Genomic DNA, 21,937 nt, shown 5'->3' with positions numbered 1-21,937 from the left:
CTAGGCTTCAGGAAGATACATTTGTGGATAAATCTCCCTTCAGAGATGGGTCACCTGTGGGGAGGACCAGGTCTGGCTGAAGAAAGGAAGGGCTCTTGAGTGGCTCAAACATTCCATGTCTGGGAAAATGCCAGAAATGCCTAGAAGGTTAAGGAAAAGCCTCAGCTCTGACTTGGCTGCTCTCTCTTTGCCCCTACACCCATTCTACAGAGCAGCTATTACTCTTTTTCACCCTTGAATTCAGTTCATTTTATCTCAGGAATTTGTTCAGGGCTAGAGAAGAAGCAGATTCATCAGGATGCTGAGTTTTGTAATGATAATAAGCAACTACTTAGTAAACAAGATATAATATAATGAGTATTATATGAATTTAGAGGAATATTATTGTGTAGTAAGAAATTACAAAAGGGAGGGTTTCAGAGAAAGTTGGGAAGACTTGTGTGACCTGAGGAAGAGTGAAATTGAGCAGAACTAAAGAAAAAGGTGGGTAGCTTGGTGGCTCGGTGGATAGAGCACCAGGCCTAGAGTTGAGAGGACCTGGGTTCAAATCTGATCTCAGACACTTCCTAGCTATGTGACCCTGAGAAAGTCCTTGAACCCTCATTTGCCTAGTCTTTGCCCTTCTCTGTCTTAGAGCCGTTACTGAGACAGAAAGTAAGGGTTTAAAAAAAATGAGCAGATCCAGAACAACTTACATAGTCACAAAAATATTGTAAAGAAAAAGACAATTGGGGACTGTGATCAATTAAATTACTGATCCTGGTTCCAGAGGACTCATGATAATATATAATGGTATCCATCACCTGTCAGAGGAGTGACACAGATAGAGAGCATGCACAATGAAATAAATTTCTGGATGGGGTCAGTGTGGAGATTTGTTTTGTTCAAATATGCATATTTGTGACAAGGGTTTTATTTTCCTTTTGTTGTTCTTTGTATTCTTTTAAATTTTTAAAATCTTTAAAAAGTATGGGTGAGGGGGCAGCTGGGTAGCTCAGTGGATTGAGAGCCAGGCCTAGGAGACGGGAGGTCCTAGGTTCAAATCTGGCCTCAGACACTTCCCAGCTGTGTGACCCTGGGCAAGTCACTTGACCCCCATTGCCTACCCTTACCACTCTTCCACCAAGGAACTAATACACAGAAGTTAAGGGTTTAAAAAAAAAAGTATGGGTGAGGAGAGAAAGAAAGTAAATGTTTGTTCATTGAAAAATGAAATAAAAATTTTAAAAGAAGATGATAATAATATAAGGAAATACAAAGTGTTGATTTTTGTCTCACGTGCACTCTCTCCTCTGTGTCCATTTCCCCTCCCATCCCCCAGGTTCGGGCGATGCAGCGGCCACCACCCGGAGTGAAATTGGTCATAGAAGCTGTTTGCATCATGAAGGGAATTAAGCCCAAAAAGGTGCCTGGGGATAAACCAGGCACAAAGGTAGATGACTACTGGGAGCCTGGCAAGGGGCTGCTTCAGGACCCGGGCAAGTTTCTCGATGGCCTCTTCAAATTTGACAAGGTGAGCCAGTCAGATTCTTAGCTGACTCGAATGATTCCATACCAGCTGAAGGTATAGAAATGGGGTTGGGGGAGCCTTCCAAGAGAGGGTGGAGAAAGGACCATCAGAGCCCTGCTTCCAGGAAGGCACTGCTGGTGGCCACCTACTCCCCCAGCTTCAGGAGGTGAGACTTAAGAAGGGATGGAAATACAATGAGAAGAGAACATTTTTTACTGGGTCAACTGGGTCCCCATGGCCTCATTTCTTGGTCTTTGTATCTCTCCCTGTGTTCTGCCTCTTTTTGGGACTCTCTTTTTCTACAGATTCTTTGATAAACACTTAATAAATGCTTGTTGAATTGAATTTGAGATCCTTGATCCTGGGGAAGTTATATGAGCTTTTCCACAGAATCTTTAGAGTCATGACTGCCCTGGGTTGGAGGGCAGCCAGAGGCTTGCCCTTCCAGGACCCTTCCAGTGCCCAAGTCATGGCCTTACAAAAACTGGCTCTTGGGGGAAAGGCAATCCCACCTAAGAAACAATGGCGAGGTTGTGTGGGTGGAGAGAGGAGGACAATGGAGAGATCATGTGGAAGGAGGATCAGCAAGACTTAACAACCCAAGGGCTTTGAGTACTGAGAGAGAAGGACTGTCTAGGACACCTTTTAGAGATGGAATGGCAGGCACCCTGCCCCCACGCTCCCCTCCCCACAATCACCCCCTCCCCAGACAAGGAGGGAGGAAGCACTCCCATTGGCTGCTGGGCAGAGGGGTGGAGGAAGGGAGGCACATGGAGAGGGGGGGACAACAGTTCTGCCCCAAGTCCCCCTGGCTTTCTAATTTAAAAAAAAAACAAACAACTGGCTAAAAGTGTGCCCAAAGAGAGGGCTCTGTATGCCCTTTTTGGCACGCATGCTGTAGGTTCACCATCATGGGGTCTAGGATGACTGTGAGGTTGCAGATGTGGGTGACTGGAAGCATAATGGTACTCTCAAAAGAAAGAGGGGAGTTTGGGAAAGGATTTGGGGAGGAAATAGAAGCTCTCCCATTTAAATAGTGATTTATACCAGGCAATTGGTAATAGAGGACTAGAATTTGGAGGGAAATGGGGGCCAGATAGACAAATTTGGAAGATATCTGCAGAGAGATGATGGAAGCTTCATGGGAGCTGAAAGGAAGCATGAAAGGAAGGTGTTGAGAAAAAAAGAGCAGAGTGTTCAAGACAGGACCTTGAGGGGATGGGACTGAACGATGAGCCAGTGAACAGGCCTGAGAGCAATGGCCGGACAAAGAGAAAAGAACCAAGAGTAAGCAGTGTCTTGTGAGTCAAGGGAGAAGAAAGTGTGCCCCAAAAGGTGTCAGTTAATAATAGCCAACATTTATATGGCATTTACTATGTGCCAGGCACTGCGCTTAGTGTTTTACAGATATTATCTCATTTGTTCATCACAGCAGTCCTGGGAGGTCTCCCCATTTTACAGATAAGGAAACTGAAGGCAGGCAGGGGTAAAGTGACTTGCCTAGGGTCACAGAGCTAATAAGTGTCTACAGCCAGATTTGAATCCAGGGCTTCCTAACTCTAGGTCGGCTAGATAACAAGATCAGAAGCTTCAGAAATATCCAGTAGAGCAATGCCTGAAAAAGGCTGTAGGAATTGCCAATTAGCAGAGCATCACCTTGCAGGAAGTATTTTAGTTAAAGAGTAGAGTCGGGAGCCAGACTGCAAAAGGTTGAGAAGTGAATAAAAGGTGAGGAAATGCAGGAAATTAGGGATATATAGGAAATAATAAGGAATATGTGTGTATACACACACACACACACACACACACACACACGGATGGATGGATGGATGTGTGGGTGGATAGATAGGTAGGTAGGTCTAACAGTGATTAGAGCACTGGGCCTGGAGTCAGGAAGCTCTGAGTTCAAATCCTGATTCAGACACTTAGCTGGGTGACCCTGGGCAAGACACTTAACCCAATTTACCTCAATTTTATCATCTGTAAAATGGGCTAGCGCAGGCAAACCACTCCAAGATCTTTGCCAAAAAATCTCACGAAATTCAAATGGGGTCACAAAAAGTCAGACACAACTGAAATGACTCAGCAAAAACAAGAAGGAATATTTGCCAGCTCCCTCAATGACAAGGCAGTGGGGATAGGAGGCTACCTACTAGTAGGTTTTAAGGAGTGAGGGGTAGGTAGAGTTTGTAGGCTCCTTTCCTGGGTGGGTTCCTTCAGCTGGCCTCCATTCCATTCCAAGGACCATTTATTAAGAGCCTGTGGTACAGTACCAAGGTACAAGACAAAAAGGAAAAAGAGTCCCTGCCCTCTGGGAGTTTGCCTTTTAGGAGGGAATGCAAACATGACAACAGATGAAGCAGAGGCCCCTTCCCTAGCATGTTTCTGAGATCCCTGGATATGGCTGAATAGCCTTTCCTCAATGTGGAGCTAAGAGGCGGAACGCTGAGTTTGGGGAAGGGCAGATGGGCCCCGTTTGCTCAGAAGGCAGACCCGGGGAGGAGAGGAGCGAGAAATAAATAAATAAATCTGCAAAAGTAGGTTTTTCCAGTCTGTGCTTGAACTGCCTCAAGAGGGAGCCCATCCCCTGACTGAAAAGCTTGCTGGCTACAAGGGCTCCCTTCTGTGGGGCTGAAAGGCGCTGCTCCCACTTTCCCGCTCCTCGTTCTGTTTTTTGGATTAAGTAGAATAAGGCCGGTTCCTTGTCCCTCTCAGCACCCTCTGAGTATTTTTAAGACAGTGAGATAATCTCCTTTTCTCCATGTTAGCATTCCCAGCTTCTTCAGATGCTTCTCATAACATAGTTTCAGCTCCCCTCCCCAACTCTTTCCATATAATGAGAAAAAAAGAACTGGATTAGTTAAAATTCACTTTCTAGGCCGTGTCTTAGCAACATATTTATTCTGGATAGTGACACCTGTATTGAGCCATTCCCATTTGTCGTCTGCACACCATTCTCAGCCCAGTAATGGAAATGAGGACTATAAAGAATGAGAAGAACTTGGGGGAAGCTAGGAAGCTCAATGGATAGTGAGCCAGGCTTAGAGATGGGAGGTCCTGGGTTCAGATCTGGCCTCAGACATTTCCTGGCTGTGTGACCCTGGGCAAGTCACTTAACCTCCATTGCCTAGCCCTTACCACTCTTCTGCTTTAGAATCAATACACAGTATTGATTCTAAACCTGAAAAAGGGGTTAAAAAAAATGAAAAGATCTTGGCAAATTTTTCAGGTGAAATTGATGATGGAGGATATTCATATTTCAGAGGTGTTAAGAATTTGTGAGTGGCTTCCTAGCCACTAGCTAAAGGTCAGTCAGCAGCATTTATTAGGTGCCTACTATGTGTCAGATAATATGTGGAGGCACTTCCAGTGTGTGGCCCATTGGATTGGGAGAGAGAGTTGGTGGCAGTACAAGTTTTGTGGAAAAGGGCCTAGAGGGATGGGGTCAGAGTCAGACGACTGAGAAAGTTGCTACCCATTTCTGACTTGCCAAAAGTGACCATCTTCTATTACCCATCTCATTCAGGTCCGTTACCCAGGAGAGGCATGCCTACCCACCATGCAGGGCCCAAGAAGGAGGAAGAGCTCCTTTCCATAGACTTCTTCCAGGTTCTTCTCCTCACTGTTCAGCTCCCTCTGCAGATTCTAATCCCACATCCTCCTCTAATTTCAGGACAACATTACTGACATTGTGATTAAAGCCATCCAGCCCTATATTGACAATGAGGAATTCCAGCCTTCAGCCATTGCCAAAGTGTCCAAGGCGTGCACGTCCATCTGCCAGTGGGTGCGAGCCATGCACAAGTACCACTTCGTGGCCAAGGCTGTGGAGCCAAAGAGGGTAAGCAGGGGAAGGGAAGATGGAAAGTAGAATTGGGAGATGGCAGCCATTGGAGAGTGGAAAGGGCCAATTTCTCCAAGCCCTGCATCTCGAGGGGCTCTCTTGGCTAGCACGCCTTCAGAAAATCCTAAAACATCATGGCTGAAGGGGTCCTGTGGATTGCCCAGTCCAACCTCTTCCTTGTCCAGATGAGGAAACTGCCCACGGTTAGCCCGAGGTCACACTGCTAACCAACGACAGATTTCCTGAGTCCCAGTCCAGGTTTCTTGCTTGTATTCATATTACTTCTTCTTGGCTGCTCGCAGAGGTTATAATATAAGCCCAGGTTTGTACCATTTCTCTCTGCTCCCCTTCAGCAAGCCCTGCGTGAGGCCCAGGAAGACCTGGACGCAACTCAGAAGATCCTGGATGCTGCAAAAACCCGGCTTCGAGAAGTGGAAGATGGCATCTTAACCCTCCAGGCTAAGTACCGAGACTGCGTCTCCAAGAAGGAAGAGCTAGAGATGAAGTGTGACCAGTGCGAGCAGAGACTGAGCCGTGCTGACAAGGTGAGGCTGCATCTCCTCCTCATCACCTCCTTTGCCCCCAGGCACTCAGGAGAAGGCAAGGCCTTGGAGCCCCCTCCCTGGGCCATCGGTGCTTCAGATTTGGGGCTGAAGTGAAACGTGGATAGAACATTAGTAGATGGTGAACTTAGCCATAACCCGGAAAGGATGTTTATTGGTTCAGGCAGCCATATCCCACCCCACCTTTGTCTGCCTGGAAACCCTTCTGGTGAGAAGATGGTATAGATGTGGACACTGGCTCCTTGTGGCTCTCAAATTAGCTCAGTCCTAGTCACTGGTACCCCGACCCCAGGAAGGCCTGACTCTCCCTGGGTTGTCCTTAGGCCTTGTTCAGGTTTTCTTTCTTTTCTGCCCCCAGGGGCGATATTCCTCCCTTCTTTTTCAACTTATTGCCTCATTGTATTAATCAGGGCCTCTTGATGACTTTTTTTTTTTTTAAACCCTTACCTTCCCTCAATACTGTGTATTGGCTCCAAGGCAGAAGAGTGGTAAGGGTAGGCAATGGGGATCAAGTGACTTGCACAGGATCACACAGCTAGGAAGTGTCTGAGGTCAAATTTGAACCTAGGACCTCCCATCTCTAGGCCTGGCTCTCAATCCATTGAGCTTCCCAGCTGCCCCATTGATGATTTTTTCCTTTGTTTTCTCTTAGTTTTCTTGTACTTGATTCTTTTCCTTTTTTTTAATTGGTTGTTTTATTTTATTTGATGCATTTTTGGTTGACTTGAGGAAGCAGGGCTTAAGTTCATCATCTTGCCAGACCTCATTGGCCTCACTTTTCCCTAATTTCTAGGTCTTATCTGCCTTCAAGCTTGTCTCAGCCATACTTCCTCCTGGACCCTCCATCAGCTATTGGTCCATTCCTGTAGCAAGGTTTCACGCCCCTTATTTTCAGGGGCTCACAGGGATGTCGTATCATGCAGTGGTGGTGGAGAGAGTATTCAGCTGTCCCAAGAGGCATGAAGGCATTTGACCAGTGGGGGATCTTTGGGGCAGCTTATGGAAAATGAGGATATAATATCGTGTCCTGTATGTGACCTTCTTTCCCCCAGCTGATCAACGGGCTGGCTGATGAAAAGGTGCGTTGGCAAGACACCGTTACAAACTTAGATTACCTGCTCAACAATATCTATGGTGACATCCTGATGGCATCTGGCTTTGTGGCCTACCTTGGACCCTTCACGGTAAGGAACTAGCCTCTGCTTAGATCACCCTTTCTGTGGCAGGCCTGATTGTTTTTGTTTTTGTTTTTAATTTTCTTTCAAACTTCTTTCTTAGTATCAATTCTAAGACAGAAGAGTGGCAAGGGCTAGGCAATCAAGGTTAAGTGACTTGCCCAGGGCCACACAGCTAGGACATATCTGAGGTCAGATTTGAATACAAGCTTGATTCTCTATCTGCTGTGCAACCCAGTCCCCTCTTTCTCCCCCTAGCCTTATTCTTTATTCTTATAAATACAACCCAGACCCAACCTAGCCCCCTGCCAGCCACACCTGATGATGCATTCCAGAGAGGCCTTCCAGGAAAAGATGCCATTTAAGTGTTCTTCAAGACTTCCCAAAGACACGGCTCCTCCTACAATGCATGAAGTAGTTTGCCAGATGTCAGACCAGTCCTCAGCCTACTCAGTCTTCCAGGTTTACCTGGGTCACTGAGTATATGCACAGTGTTGCTTGGGGCCACTACTGTTTTTTGTGTCTGATCTTCCATAATGTGGAAGATGAGCCAATTGGAGTTCTCTCCACCCTTTCAAGCCTTGCTTTCTGCATAGAACATGAGGTGAAATCTCAGATGGCTTCAGGGTCATTAGACATCCCCTGCTCTGTTTTTCCTAAGTTTTCATCTCCCTCTGCTGTGCTGTACTCTAAACCTGTGAGCCACTGAATTCCCCTCACTCTCTTGGACTAAGTGCAGACAATACCCTTTGCAATTCCTTCTCCTCCTCCTTTGCAATTCCTTCTCCTCTGTGCAAGCTCTCATACTTGAGTTCTTTTCTTGGCTGTCACGACAAGCTGCTGGAAGTTTGAGCCTTCCCAGGTTGCTCTCAGGAGCCTTTCTAAATCATTCCCCCTGGAGAATTCTCTGCTGAGCCCCTAAACAATGATTCCTTAAGGAACCGTGGGACCTTGGACTCAAATCCTACCACATGGGCCCATGCCCAAGGTCTCCATCTCTTGGCAGGGGCAGTACCGAATATCACTGTGTGAATCGTGGTTGGAACAGCTCTCTAAATATGAGGTCCCCCATACTTCAGAGCCTACCCTGATTGGGACACTGGGGAATGCAGTGAAGATTCGCTCATGGCAGGTATGGCCAGAATGGACCCTGCAGCACCCCGAGGGCTGGAAAAAAGAGTATGGTTTAAGAATCTGTATTGGGTGCCATGGGTACCAGGAACCCCATGGAGCCTTTGGAGCTGAGGAATGATCACATTCACACAAGTGTGCCTAGACTCACATGGGCACACAGCCAGGCCTTTCTCACAGCTGGGGATAAGGGACATCAATCTGGAAAGGGTTGTGGACAGCTCCTTGGGCCTGGGCAGGGTCTGGTGGTGGGGGGAGGCATGCAATGAAAAAAGTCCAACCTGACCCAAAGAGGACTTGTGGCCCACTGCAGCATAGCCCCAGACACCAAGATGATCTTGCTCCCAGATTGCAGGTCTCCCCAATGACACCCTGTCTGTGGAGAATGGTGTCATCACACAATATTCTCAGCGCTGGACCCATTTCATTGACCCCCAAGGACAAGCCAACAAGTGGATCAAGAACCTGGTAAGTAAAACCCAGTTCCTGTCTCTAGAGACAAAGCAGAGGAGGACATACAGTTGGCTTCCCTCTTTCCCCCTAACCTTTAAGAGAGAATCCTGCTCTCTCCACTTACTTAACCATTCTACCCTTTTCCTTCATTATTTTCAGGTCCACATTGACTCCTGCCAACTTCCCCTTCCCCTCTCTGAAAAAAAAAATCTGCTATAGATTTGTATAGCCAAGCAAAACAACTTCCCACACCAGCCATATCCCAAAGAGAGCATCTCTGTCTGTGCTCTGTGCCCATCCCCTCTCCGTAAGGAGGTGGAGAGCATGCTGCATTCATCGCCCTCTGAACTGTGGTTGGTCATTGTATTGATCAGAATTCCTCAATCTTTCAAAGTTGTTGGTTATTTCAATGTGGATGTCACTGCATACACTCTTCTGCTTCTGCTCACTTCACTTTGCATCAGTTCATATGTTTTTTCCAGGTTTTTCTGAAATCATCCTGTTCTTTTCTTACTGCACAATAGTTTTCCATTACAACCATATGCCATGGCTTGTTTGGCCATTCCCCAATTGATGGACACTCCTCAGTGTCTTAGTCTTTGCCACTATAAAAAAAGCTGCTAAAGATACATTTACATATTTGGACCCTTCTTTTGCTGATCTCTTTGGAGCATAGACCTGGTAGTGATATCACCAAGTCCAAGGACATGCACAATTCAAAGATTTTGGGGGCAAACTTTTAGAGCTCCTCCAGCATTTTAATTTTCTTTTTTTTAACTCAGCTTTGTCACTCTGATGAGTGTGAGACCTCAGAGTGGTTCTAATGAGTCTTTCTCTCATTATTCGTGATCGAGAGCGTTTGGTTTTTATATGACTATTGATCGTTTGACTTGCTTTCTCTGAAAACTCTACATAGGCTTTATTTAGTTTTTCACTTAGGTTGGCTCCTTGAGGTTGGAGGAGTATAGCCAAGGCTGTGACCCTGCGACCAGAGGCTTTATTACAGTTTCAAGATTAAATTCCTCTTAGCTGACCTTGTACCAGGCAGCAAAAAGGGGAGTTAGTCATTCTGGGAAGCTGGACACAGCTGCCCTATCTCTAGTGGGAAAGGCAGAGAGAAGCTGAAGTAAGCCAAGTCCTGGGAAAAGAGACTTCTGGAGGGAAGGAGTATCATACAGACCTTCAGTGGGACTTGCCAGCTGATTTGTGGGTTGATAATAACTGCTGTCAACCTTCTCAAATTGGTCTTGAATTGGTCTGGATGTCTCATTGGCCCTTCCTGGTATTAATCATATGAGGACATAGTCTATCCCCAATATTAGGCAGGGTTTGGCTTCTTTTTTTTTATCTATAGATAGGGACAGGGACAGGGATGGGATCAGTGACTTCAGTGGTACTGGGAACTCCCAGATGAGGAAAGTTCCTTTACCCACACAGGACAGCACCTTTTCTGTTGCTTCTAGTTGTCTCAAGCCTTTAGGTTAAGTGACTTGTCCCCCAGTTACACAGCTAGCAGGCATTAGAGGTTAAACTCGAAACCAGGACTTCCTAGCTTTGAGGCTAGCATGCCGACCCTCCTCCTTATATTTATGACTCAAATTCTCCATAGTTCTCTCTTCTGCTTGTGGTTCTTTGGGCTCCTCTTCCCTCCATCCTTTTCCCCAGAAGTTGTTGCAGCCTTCAGCATTCTTTTTTTATTATTATTTTTTTTAACCCTTAACTTGTGTGTATTGGTTCATAAGTGGAAGAGTGGTAAGGGTGGGCAATGGGGGTCAAGTGACTTGCCCAGGGTCACACAGCTGGGAAGTGTCTGAAGCCGGATTTGAACCTAGGACCTCCCGTTTCTAGGCCTGACTCTCTGAGCTATCCAGCCTTCAGCATTCTAGAGAAGAGAGGGGCAGAAGGGCAAGCAGGTGGGGATCGGGAGGGAGAGAAGGCTTGGCTGCCCCAGTGAGTCCTCTTGTTGTGCCTTTTACATAAGTACTTGATTAAAGTTTGTTGGATTGAATTCTCATCCACCAAAGAGGCCAAACCAGAGGAGAGAGGGCTGCTCGCTTGCTCTGGACTGGTACTTCCCCATCATGTGGCAGTTGGATTCCAGGCTGGAATCTCTTCTTTTGTCTCAGGAGAGGGATAACGGTTTGGATGTGTTTAAGCTGAGTGACCGGGACTTCCTGCGCAGCCTGGAGAATGCCATCCGTTTTGGAAAGCCGTGTCTCCTGGAAAATGTTGGAGAAGAGCTGGACCCAGCTCTGGAGCCCGTCCTCCTGAAGCAGGTATCGTGCTGGCTCCCTGCTCTCCGTCCAGCAGGCCCCTGAGCTCATTCAGAAAGGGCCCATACTAGGGATGCAAAGGAGGACAAAACCAGCCCCCGGCCACAAGGAACTTCTGGTGGGAAAGACAACGGGCAAATAGCCCGGCACACAGGGCCAGTAAGAGCTGGAGGACAAGCGTCCTGCAGAAGGGAAGATTAGAGAAGCTGGGGAGGAGGGGGAAAGGGTGGGGGGAGCCCAAGAAAGGATCCGGCACATTCCTCTTGGAGGCAGAATGGGGAGAGATCGCTTCAGGGGCTCCCTGGGCAACGGTTTCAGCTTAATAGAAGACTCGACTCAAAGTTTTTATGACCCTAAGAAATGAATAATAGCCTAACCTTTAGTTTGGCTAATAAGAACCCAGTTTAACAGGCGTGTGCGTATATGCATGTGCGTGCATGTGCATATGTGTGCGTGTGCAGGGTCTGAGAGTGCTTCTCGTAATGCCCTTTTGCTGCTCCTCATGGCACAGTCTCGGAGGCCTGCTCTTGGCTCGGGTGCACACGTGGGCAGGGCAGAGCCTGCCGTCTCCACGAGCCGAGCGGCCTCCTCTGTGTCAGACTTACAAGCAGCAGGGCACCACCGTGCTGAAGCTCGGGGACAGCGTCATCCCGTACCACGAGGACTTCCGCATGTACATCACCACCAAGCTGCCCAATCCCCACTACACGCCGGAGATCTCCACCAAGCTCACGCTCATCAACTTCACGCTGTCGCCCAGGTGAGGAGCTCTTCCTTTCCTCAGCCCGTCCCCAGCTGGCTTCCTTTCTCCCTCCTGGGCACCCTCCTGGGGCATTTGGTCCGGCATCTGGCCCGACTACTCAGCACGTGGGCGTCTCGTCCTGACGCCCCGGGCAGAGCCTGGCGAGGGCGTGTAGGCGCCTCTGCTCGGCTTTGGGAGTGACGGCTCCCCGGGCTTCTGGCCCAGGGGGGCAGCTCTGGGCTTCCTCGCCCCTCGGGGTCAGCCTGACTTACCCTGAAAGCCAGTGGTGAGCTGCGTTTGTAACAAGTCCCATGGTCCGTGGGCGGGTGTGTGCCACCTTGTCTTGCTTCACCAGGCTCCACGTGCCCTCTCCTTAGCAAGCTTTAAGTCATCGAGATGGCATGAACCATCCTCTCTAGATGTCAGTTGTTATGCTTACTATCTCCCTGCCAGAAGAGCTTCCTTCTCGCCTTCCTCTCCTCCGCCCATCGCCCCATCCCCTTCCTGAAGCTCAGCCCCCTCAGATACCTCACCAGAATAACATTCAAACTCCTGAGCTTGGCCTTCGAGGCTCTCCTCAGTCTAACGCCGTCTCTACCTCACCAACCTTATTCCCCAAAACTTTCTAGCATGTAACAGCCCCACTCTGGCACTTTATCCCTGTTCCCCTCATCGGGGATACTCTCCTCCCTCCTCTCCGACTAGCCCCATCTCCTTTATTTTCGTAGCCCAGACCACCGCCATTCCTGCCGTCTTTAGGGTCTGAGGCACACTGGCCAACAGTCACGACTGTGCCTTGTGGTCGTCATTGTGTGTGAGGGGGTTTTCTACCCTGCCTAGACCCCGGGCCCCCGGGGACAAAAACAGTTTCTTAATCTCCTGGCCTTTTGTGGCCCTGGCCCAGGCTGGGCACGGGAAGTAGGAGGAAAGACCAGCTATCTATTAGAAGTTGCTGACAGGGGCAGCTGGGTAGCTCAGTGGATTGAGAGTCAGGCCTAGAGATGGGAGGTCCCAGGTTCAAATCCGGCCTCAGACACTTCCCAGCTGTGTGACCCTGGGCAAGTCACTTGACCCCCATTGCCCACCCTTACCACTCTTCCACCAAGGAGCCAATACACAGAAGTTAAGGGTTTAAAAAAAAAAAAAAAAGAAGTTTCTGACACTCTTGCCACCGTGGCCCTTCCCTCCAGCGGCCTGGAGGATCAGCTACTAGGCCAGGTGGTGGCTGAGGAACGGCCTGATCTAGAGGATGCCAAGAACCAGCTGATTGTCAGCAATGCCAAGATGAAGCAAGAGCTGAAGGACATCGAGGACCAGATCCTCTTCCGGCTTAGCTCCTCAGAGGGGAACCCTGTCGATGATGTGGAACTCATCAAGGTTCTGGAAGCCTCCAAGTTGAAGGCTGGGGAAATTCAGGTAAGCATCTACGCCCGTTCCCCTCTACCCACCTTCCCCCACAGCCCCGCACGCCATCGACGTGCGTTCTGGAGCCTGGTCTGAGCTCGTGCCTTCCTCCTTTGCCTGAGCCAGGTCAAGGTGAGGACCGCTGAGCAGACAGAGAAAGACATCGACATCACTCGCATGGAATATGTCCCAGTGGCTGTCCGCACCCAGATCCTCTTCTTCTGTGTATCTGACCTTTCAAACGTGGACCCCATGTACCAGTACTCCCTTGAGTGGTTCCTCAACATCTTCCTCTCTGGCATCTCCAACTCGGAGAGGGCAGGTAGGGCTCCACCTTGCCAGGCTCTCCTGAGCTCAGGTGGGAGGGCCTAGTCCCCTAACCCTATCCCTTCCAGCCCTGGAGGAGTTGGAGGGGATGTCTGGGCATCCTCACCCATCCTCAGGTCACTCAGGTAGGAATGTCCTGTTGGGGAGGGAGGCTGGATCTAGGGGTGAAGGTAGGAGTGCTGGCCTGGCCTGGCTAGGAGTGCTGAGAGATCGGTCTTTTCTTATCCAGCCACTGTCCTGAGGCTGGGGCAAGCTGTGACCTGCCCGCTCACTCTCTTGCCCCTCTTGGGGATATGCTCTGTGCAGATACCTTGAAAAAGCGGATTGCAAACATCAACAAGTACTTGACCTTCAGCCTCTACAGTAACGTCTGCCGCAGCCTCTTTGAGAAGCACAAGCTCATGTTTGCCTTTCTCCTATGTGTACGAATCATGATGGATGAAGGGAAGATTGACCAGGTGAGCCAGCCTGCCCCCCATTCCTCAACACACACCCTCACTCTCAGTTCTCACCTCTTTCCTCCTAGGACCTCCTCCTTCCATCTGTAACCCTAAAATTCTGGGTCAGTCAAAGGCCCTGGGAGTATAGCTGTGGCCACGAAGATCTAATAATGATGTGATAAAATGAGTGGTAGATGGTCAGCTTCACAATTTCAGACTTGGAAGGGTCTCAGAGGCTGTCTGCTTTACAAACCCCCAGCAAAATCTTTAAGGTTTCAATTGAGGAGAAGGCCATTCTGCTTTTGAACATATATGAATGTTGGGCAGTTTTTCCTTACATTGAATTGAAATTTGACTCTGCAACTTGGACCCATTTTCCTAGAATTCTTCCTTTGAGGGGCTCAAGCGGAGCAAATCTGATTCCCCTTCTAAATGACAATCAGCTTGCATCTCTGAAGTTCATGCCAACCGTGCCAATCACTAAAGATACAAAGAAAGGCCAAAAAATTAAGATTTAAAAAATCAGTCACTTCCTTTAAGTAGTTTACAGTCTAATTAATGATATCTCTTCAAAAACTTATTGACAGCTCCTTGTACTTGTCTCCAGGCTAAACCTCCCCAGAAGGCCTAGAACAGAATCTTGGGTATATTCCTTTTGAGATCATAATGAGGAAAGACATTCTCAGCAAATTGCCTCAGTTTTCTCAGTGGTGTGTGAGTGACATGGATGATCATGTCATTATGGTCATGGATGATCATGATCATTAGGAGATTAAGGAGAGATCCTTTAGGCAGGAAGAGAAGGAAGAGGGAGCAGCATCATGGAAACCTGAGAGGATGGGGTGGTCAACAGGGTCTAATGCCAGAAAGAGATCAAGAAGAGGAAAGATTGAGAAAAAGTCATTCAGATGGAAAGATCATGGGTGACTCTGGAGACAATAATTTCAGTTGAGCAATTGAGGTTGGAAGCCAGATTACAGAGACCTAGACTAGTTAGGTTAGGAGAATGAGAGGAGGAAGTGGGAGCATCAAGTATAGAGACTTTTTAAAGGAGTTAGGTGAAAAAAGGAGGAAAGATACAGTACAATAAGTGGGGATGGTAGGATAATAAAAAAATTTTAAGAGTTAAAAGGACTTGGATTTGGACCAAGGATTTAAGGACTTAGATATGTTCAATGTCAGCAGGGAAAGATGCAATATTAGGTTATAGATTAGAGAGAAGGGATGGTAGTAGAGATAGTCTATAGGAGAAAACAGAAGGGAACAAAATCAAGGATACTCAAACAGGGGTTAGCCGTGGTGAGAAAAAGACCCATCAGACACTAGAGTAAAAGAGAAAACATTGGAAGATAATTCCAAGAATTGTGAAATGAAGAAGAGGAGAGGAGAGGGGTGTTCAAAGCAATAGCTTCAATTTTCTCAATAGTATGAGGCAAATTCCTCAGCTGAGAGGGTGGAATGCCGTGACATGAATGAGGAGGGGAAAAGTGGCAAGTGTGATAGAGAATTGAGTGGAGAGAAGTGAAAGGATTGCCTTGTTGCAGGAGTGCCCAGCTGAAATTAGGCACAGAAATTTGTAGGACCCCAGCAGCACAGTTGCATGTTCAACAGCACATGAGTAGAAGGAATGTCAGAGAACAAGCATATGTGTATAAATACATATACACATTTATATAAATGAATGTATGTGCTTTATTTACATTTATATTTTTGTAGTATCTACTAAAGGCCAGGCACTGTGCTAAGTGATATATAAATACCTTGTTTGAGTAGGAGCAGAGGCAGATGGGGGAGTGATTCAGGGTTGGGGTTGGGCAAGGCATGAACAGTGATAGGACAAGAGATTCTGGAGTAGTTCCTGAAAGAGTCTAGTTTAGGAAGGGGGAGAACACTGTGATGACTTGGGCAGTCCTGAGGGCTGGAGGGATTGAAGGGCCACAGTGAGGATTGAAAATAGCTTTAGGACAAGTAAAGTCAAAGAGGAGTGGAGTTGATAGGTAGTTTGAGCCTAGTAAAGGAATTTCAGAACTTTTTTCCTCCCTTTTTTCTTTTTTACTAATTACATGTAACAACAAATTTCCCCACAAGTTTTCCTAAGTTTCACGATTGAGCTTATCTTCTTCCTTCCCTCCCTCCCTCCATTCCTTCCTTCCTCCTTCCTGGTGCTGGCAGATGATTCAAGCTGAGTTATACATGTATTATCATGCAATCAGAACTCTTAATTATCAAAATGGATCCTTTGTGGGCAATGGGAGGACCAAGGATGTGACTGTCCCTTTGTGCCACCCAAGTGGGATGAAGATGACCCCTAAAGTGGTTGGCAATTCTAAGAGCCCATTTAGCTCTTCACTCCTGTAATCCTTTAAAGCCTGGTCTTTGGTCTTAAAGAGTTTATAGTTAGTTGAGGACACAGGACACGAAGAGATGATTTAGACTTCTCAGTTACATGAATTAAATGCTTTTTAATATCTTCGAAAAACTAAATACACATAGGTGAAGGCTGGACCCACAATTTCACTGGTGTTGGGAGCTCCCAGGTGAGGAAATTCCCAATCATCACAAGCTGACTCCTCTGCCACTTTGAGTCTTAGAGACTCATCTTCCAGAATGGCTTTCTGTGTTAAGCGAAGTAGCTTGTCCAGGGGCACAAAGAAAGTATGTGTCAGAGACAAGACTTAAACTCTCTATCTATTCACCTCACAGAATTGTTTCTTCCAGATAAATATATTCTGAAAAATATTCAGGTGGATTCCAGTCTAGAACTGTGATTATAGTCTTTTCAGTGTTTGACTCTTCATGTACCCCCATTTGGGGTTTTTCTTGGCAAAGATACTGGAGTGGTTTGCCTTTTCTTCTACAGCTCATTTTACAGATGAGGAAATGGAGGCAAACGGGGTTAAGTGACTTGTCCCAGGTCACAGAGCTAGGAAGTGTCTGAGGTCAGATTTGAACTCAGGAAGTTAAGTCTTCCTGACACCAAGCCTGTCACTCTATCAGCTGAGCCACCTAGTTATGATTACATTAGTGTGGGGAGTTGCTAGTGGGGATGCAGATCAGAAGCATGTCTGCAACTTAACCTGTCTGGGACATGGCAAGTGGCAGTGGTTTGTCCATGGCCACACAAACTCCAGCTTCCCGATTCCCAGGCTTGGTCAGTTGTGGCTTTAGGGACAGATGCAGCCCCTGCCTGTTTTTGTCTGTTCTACAAGCTAAGGATGGTTTTTTCATTTTTTTTAGTTAAAAAAAATGTTTTAAATAATCCTTGCCTTCCATCTTAGAATTAATTAGAATAATTAGAATTAATACTGTGTATTGGCTCTAAGGCAGAAGAGCAGTAAGGGCTAGGCAATGGGGGTTAAATGACTTGCCCAGGGAGACACAGCTGAATCCAGATTTGAACCAAGGACATCTGGCCTGGTTCTCAATCCATTGAGCCACCCAGTTGCTCCCTGGTTTTTGCATTTTTTTTTAACCCTTACCTTCCGTTTTGGAGTCAATACTGTATATTGGCTCCAAGGCAGAAGAGTGGTAAGGGTAGGCAATGGGGGGGTCAAGTGACTTGCCCAGGGTTACACAGCTAGGAAGTGTCTGCGTCTAGATTTGAACCCAGGACCTCCCATCTTTAGGCCTGACTCTTATTCCACTGAGCCACCCAGCTGCCCCCTGGTTTTTGCATTTTTAAAGACAACTTTATTTAAATACAACTGAGAGATTTATTTTAAATAAGGGTGCACTTAAAAGTTATATCTTAAAACATGAACAATAAATTTATATTAAAATTAAAATATGAAAAATAAAGTTGTCTTTTAAAACATAAAAACTGTTCTTAACTCGCTGCTCTAAAAAAATCAGGCCAGAGATATTTGGCTTAAAGGTCATAATTTGTTAACCCTCACACAGCACTAAGCCATCCCTGAAGAATACCCCCCCCAATGGTATAATGATGGCTGCCCTCCAATATTTATTACACAAACCAAATTTGAGGGAAGAGTGTGGTTTTTGTCTACACCAAAATGGTGGGCTGGGGACAGATTGTGGAGGACTTTGTATGCAGAGATTACTTTATTCTACAGAGAGCCTTTGAAAGATTTGAATGTGGGTTGGGAGGGGTTGGTTGTTGGTGTGTGAATTATTATGTGTTCATCACTGTACATAAATTAATCTACTGATGTGCAGGGATTGGAAGGAAGAGGGAGTCCAAGGGGCAACATGGTATAACGAAAGATTCCCAAACTTGGCACCAAAGACCTTGCCCTTCCTCCTAGCTTAGAGCTCTTTGGGCAATTCATATCTCCTTCCTGAGGCTTCCTTTTTCTCCTGTGTGAAATGAGGAAGTTGCACTAGCTATCGTTTAGCTCCTTTTAGCTTTGTTTGCTGTGATCCTAGGTTCCTCTAGATCAGTGGTTCCCAAACTTTTTTGGCCTAATGCCCCCTTTCCAGAAAAATATTACTTAGTGCCCTGGAAATTAATTTTTAAAAAATTTAATGGCAATTAATAGGAAAGATAAATGCACCTGTGGCCATCACCACTCTCCTGGATTGCTGCATCATCCACCGGGGGCAGTGGCGCCCACTTTGGGAATCACTGCTGTAGAGGAAGGGAGGCTGGTGAGAAAATGATTGCAAAACTATCTGGGGAATTTGAACGTGGGAAGGAGGAGGGGTCCTGCCAGAGTCACCTGCTTGCTCTCACCTCTAGGCCGAGTGGCGCTACCTTCTGTCCGGGGGAACCATCAAAGATGTGATACCGAACCCAGCAGTGGAATGGCTGTCAGACAGGGCATGGCGTGACATCCTGGCCCTTACCAATCTTCCAAACTTCTCCGACTTAGCAAAAGACTTCTATGTTTACTTAACAGAATTCCAAATGATCTTTGATAGTGTGGAACCCCACCGGTGAGCACCCCTAAACTGCTGGACCTAAGCTCGGGCCTTCTCCTCTGAGAACCAGGCCCCAGACGCTCTGGGAAAGGGACAGGAGGGACATGAAGCATGTACTGGCTCTGGAAATGTACTGTGGGTGACTTGGGGTGGCCTCTTCGGTACCCAGGGGAGAGAACCACCCTTACCCCTCCCCCATCCCACCCGACTGCTTCTAGCCATGTTGATGCCTGGAAATGCATAGAGCAGAAACACTGCGAGCCCAGGGCCACACCAGGCAGTCTTGCTTCTTGCAAATCTGTCTGTTGCTTTAGACTTCCTAAAGCACCTTCCTGTCTATTCTTTAACCCTCACAGCAACTGGAAGAGAGGCAGGATAATGGTTATTCTCCCTCTTTGACAGATGGGGACACTGAGGCACAGGTCACACAGCAAGTCACAGAGCCAGATTTCTGACTCCCACACACCAGCCTCTGCGCTGAGGGCCCGGGGCCTGAGTGGGGATGGTGTCCCTTGTTTCAGGGAGATCTTGCCAGGCAAATGGGAAGAACATTTAGACCAGTTCCAGAAGCTGCTGGTTCTGCGTTGCCTCCGAGGTGACAAGGTCACCAACGCCATGCAGGACTTTGTGGCCATAAACCTGGAGCCACGGTTCATTGAGCCCCAGGTAGGCCTCAGTCAGGCTGTCTCACCCTGTGAGCAGCCAAGCCAAGCCTCTCCTCCTCCCATTCAGCCTCGGATGAGGCTCCTTTCTTCCTTGGAGGGCCAAGCACAGGAACCTCGATTTAGAGCTGTGAGAGACCTTGTGGGGCACCCACTCCACCCCCCCCCCTTCCTTTCCTTTACAAATGAGCAAACCAAGGCCCGAAGAGGTTTGTTAGCTGAGGCCCTCCGGTCAGTTGAGTGACTGAGCCAGGATGGGAGCCCTCATATCCCCTGCCCCAGATGCTTCTCCTCCCTTCTCCCCACCCCAGAACTGCCTGGAGAGGGGGAAGCCGTCAGGCTGGCCATGCGAGGTCCCCTGTCAGAGCAGGGCCTCTTGGTGCTCCCGCTGGGCCTCTGCCTCAGCCACCACTTTGTCTTGCAGACGGCCAACCTCTTTGCCGTGTTCAAGGACTCTAATTCCACCACCCCACTGATCTTCGTGTTGTCCCCGGGCACAGACCCGGCCGCAGACCTCTACAAGTTCGCTGAGGAGATGAAGTTCTCCAAGAAGCTCACAGCCATTTCTCTGGGTCAGGGCCAGGTACTTGCCAGGTCTAGGCGGTTGGGGCCAGGTCCCCTCGGCCCTCTGTTCCTTTGGGCCATGAGGCTGGGCCCTAAGGTTAAGCCAAGGTGGAGCTGCTGGAACTGGAGGGATGGGGGAGCTTAGTAGGGCTGCTCACCAGGACTCTGGTCCCCCAGGGTCCCTTAGCTGAGGCCATGATGCAGAGCTCCATGGAGAGAGGCAAGTGGGTCTTCTTCCAGAACTGCCACTTGGCCCCCAGCTGGATGCCCTCCCTGGAGAGGCTCATTGAGCAGATCAACCCTGACAAGGTGAGCCCTGGCAGGCCCTTTACCCCCACCTAAACTCGGAAGGAGGGGGAGAGTGGTCAGGGCCTGTCCCTACGTGCCTAGAAGATAGGCCATTTTCAGAAGTTATTTCTCATGTGTTCAGGTACACCGGGACTTCCGTCTTTGGCTCACCAGCTTGCCAAGTAACAAGTTTCCAGTGTCCATCCTCCAGAATGGCTCCAAGATGACCATTGAGCCCCCACGTGGGGTTAAGGCCAATCTCCTCAAGTCTTACATTAGCCTCAATGATGATTTTTTGAATTCCTGCCAGAAGGTAAGCTCATAACTGATTCTGCCCCACAAGTGCCCCACAAGCTAGGGCCAGAGCGGGGGACCACAGGGAATCGCAGGCCAGTGCTTTCTTGTAAGGGGTCTAGGCCTAGCTCGGACCTCAGATAGGCCTCCTCCTTTCTCTGGGCTTGTTGGGCCCCCCATGACATGAGAGGGCACTAAATGACCCTGAAAGGCCCCTTCTAGCTCTGGAATTCTGTGAGTCTGGTACTGAACCTTCCAAGCTAGAGTGGCCACTTACTCCTTCCTTCTGTTCCCCTCCCTGGCTTTTTCTGGAACAAGTAGCAGTCTGAATTCAAGTGCCTGCTTCTGTCCCTGTGCCTCTTCCACGGGAATGCACTGGAGCGGAGGAAGTTTGGGCCCCTGGGCTTCAACATCCCCTATGAGTTCACAGATGGAGACCTGCGTATTTGCATCAGCCAGCTGAAAATGTTCCTGGACGAGTATGAGGACATCCCCTACAAGGTGAGGTGGGAGCAGAAACCTCGGCAAACAGGGTTCAGTGACTGCCCAGGTCACACAGCAAGGAAGTGTCTGGGGCTGGATTTGAACTCGGGAAGATGAGTCTTCATGACTCTAGGCCCCGCATGCTGTCTGCCGAGCTTCCTAGCTGCTCTAGAGGGGCACACACCGTGCCATTTCCTCATCTACCCTTCCTTAGAGCCCTCCTAATGCTCAGTCCATTAACCCCTGGAATGTGATACCCTGACGAGGCGGAAGGACCCCAGACTCTGAGAGATCTTCCCATCACTCTGGGATGGGGGTCAGGATGGGCTTGGGGTGAGGCCTACCTTTCCCTCCTTCCTTGGACCTCATCCTGGCCGGTGGGTCAGAACAGGTCCTCAAGTACACAGCTGGCGAGATCAATTACGGGGGCCGTGTCACCGACGACTGGGACCGGCGCTGCATCATGAACATCCTGGAAGACTTCTACAATCCCGACGTCCTGCTACCTGACCACACCTACTCCGAATCCGGCATCTACCACCAAATCAACCCGACTTATGACATCAATGTAATCCTCCCCAGTCCCCCACCCCCACTCCATCCTTGGTTCCAAACTCCTTAATTAATCCAGAAAGGCTGGATTAATTCACAGCTTTACCTAATGAACTGATGTGCCTAATTCCCCAAGTTCCCTTTAACATTTTCCTTTTTTGTTAGTATTGCCTCTTCTGGCGAGTGTGAGGTGGAACTTCAGAGTTGCTTTTATTTGAATTTCTCTAATTGTTAGTGACCTAGAGCATTTTTCAGATGCCTATCGATAGCTTGGATTCTTCCTTTGAAAACTGCCTATTGAGATCCTTTGACTATTTAATCAATGAAAGAATGGTTCTTATTTGCAGAAAT

At 48.1% G+C, this 21,937-nt stretch overlaps 1 protein-coding gene across 1 annotated transcript in view; it reads left to right on the top strand.

Annotated features, from left to right (window-relative positions):
• The window catches only part of DNAH1 (dynein axonemal heavy chain 1), a 139,761-nt gene that overhangs the window by 111,949 nt on the left and 5,875 nt on the right, over positions 1–21,937 (top strand). Inside the window, exons 53-70 of the mRNA XM_044676631.1 lie at positions 1,322–1,513; positions 5,184–5,351; positions 5,708–5,899; positions 6,970–7,101; positions 8,099–8,224; positions 8,572–8,691; positions 10,803–10,952; positions 11,549–11,709; positions 12,882–13,107; positions 13,222–13,417; positions 13,729–13,880; positions 18,562–18,758; positions 19,265–19,409; positions 19,830–19,988; positions 20,147–20,278; positions 20,400–20,570; positions 20,873–21,052; positions 21,426–21,602. Coding sequence (XP_044532566.1) covers positions 1,322–1,513; positions 5,184–5,351; positions 5,708–5,899; positions 6,970–7,101; positions 8,099–8,224; positions 8,572–8,691; positions 10,803–10,952; positions 11,549–11,709; positions 12,882–13,107; positions 13,222–13,417; positions 13,729–13,880; positions 18,562–18,758; positions 19,265–19,409; positions 19,830–19,988; positions 20,147–20,278; positions 20,400–20,570; positions 20,873–21,052; positions 21,426–21,602 — 2,976 coding nt within the window. The remainder of the gene's footprint in view (positions 1–1,321; positions 1,514–5,183; positions 5,352–5,707; positions 5,900–6,969; positions 7,102–8,098; positions 8,225–8,571; positions 8,692–10,802; positions 10,953–11,548; positions 11,710–12,881; positions 13,108–13,221; positions 13,418–13,728; positions 13,881–18,561; positions 18,759–19,264; positions 19,410–19,829; positions 19,989–20,146; positions 20,279–20,399; positions 20,571–20,872; positions 21,053–21,425; positions 21,603–21,937) is intronic.

This window comes from Gracilinanus agilis, chromosome 1 (genome assembly GCF_016433145.1).
Source record: "Gracilinanus agilis isolate LMUSP501 chromosome 1, AgileGrace, whole genome shotgun sequence".
NCBI classification, from domain to species: domain Eukaryota; kingdom Metazoa; phylum Chordata; class Mammalia; order Didelphimorphia; family Didelphidae; genus Gracilinanus; species Gracilinanus agilis.
Note: the sequence above shows the minus strand (reverse complement) of the source record. Positions and strands in the feature narration are given on the sequence as shown.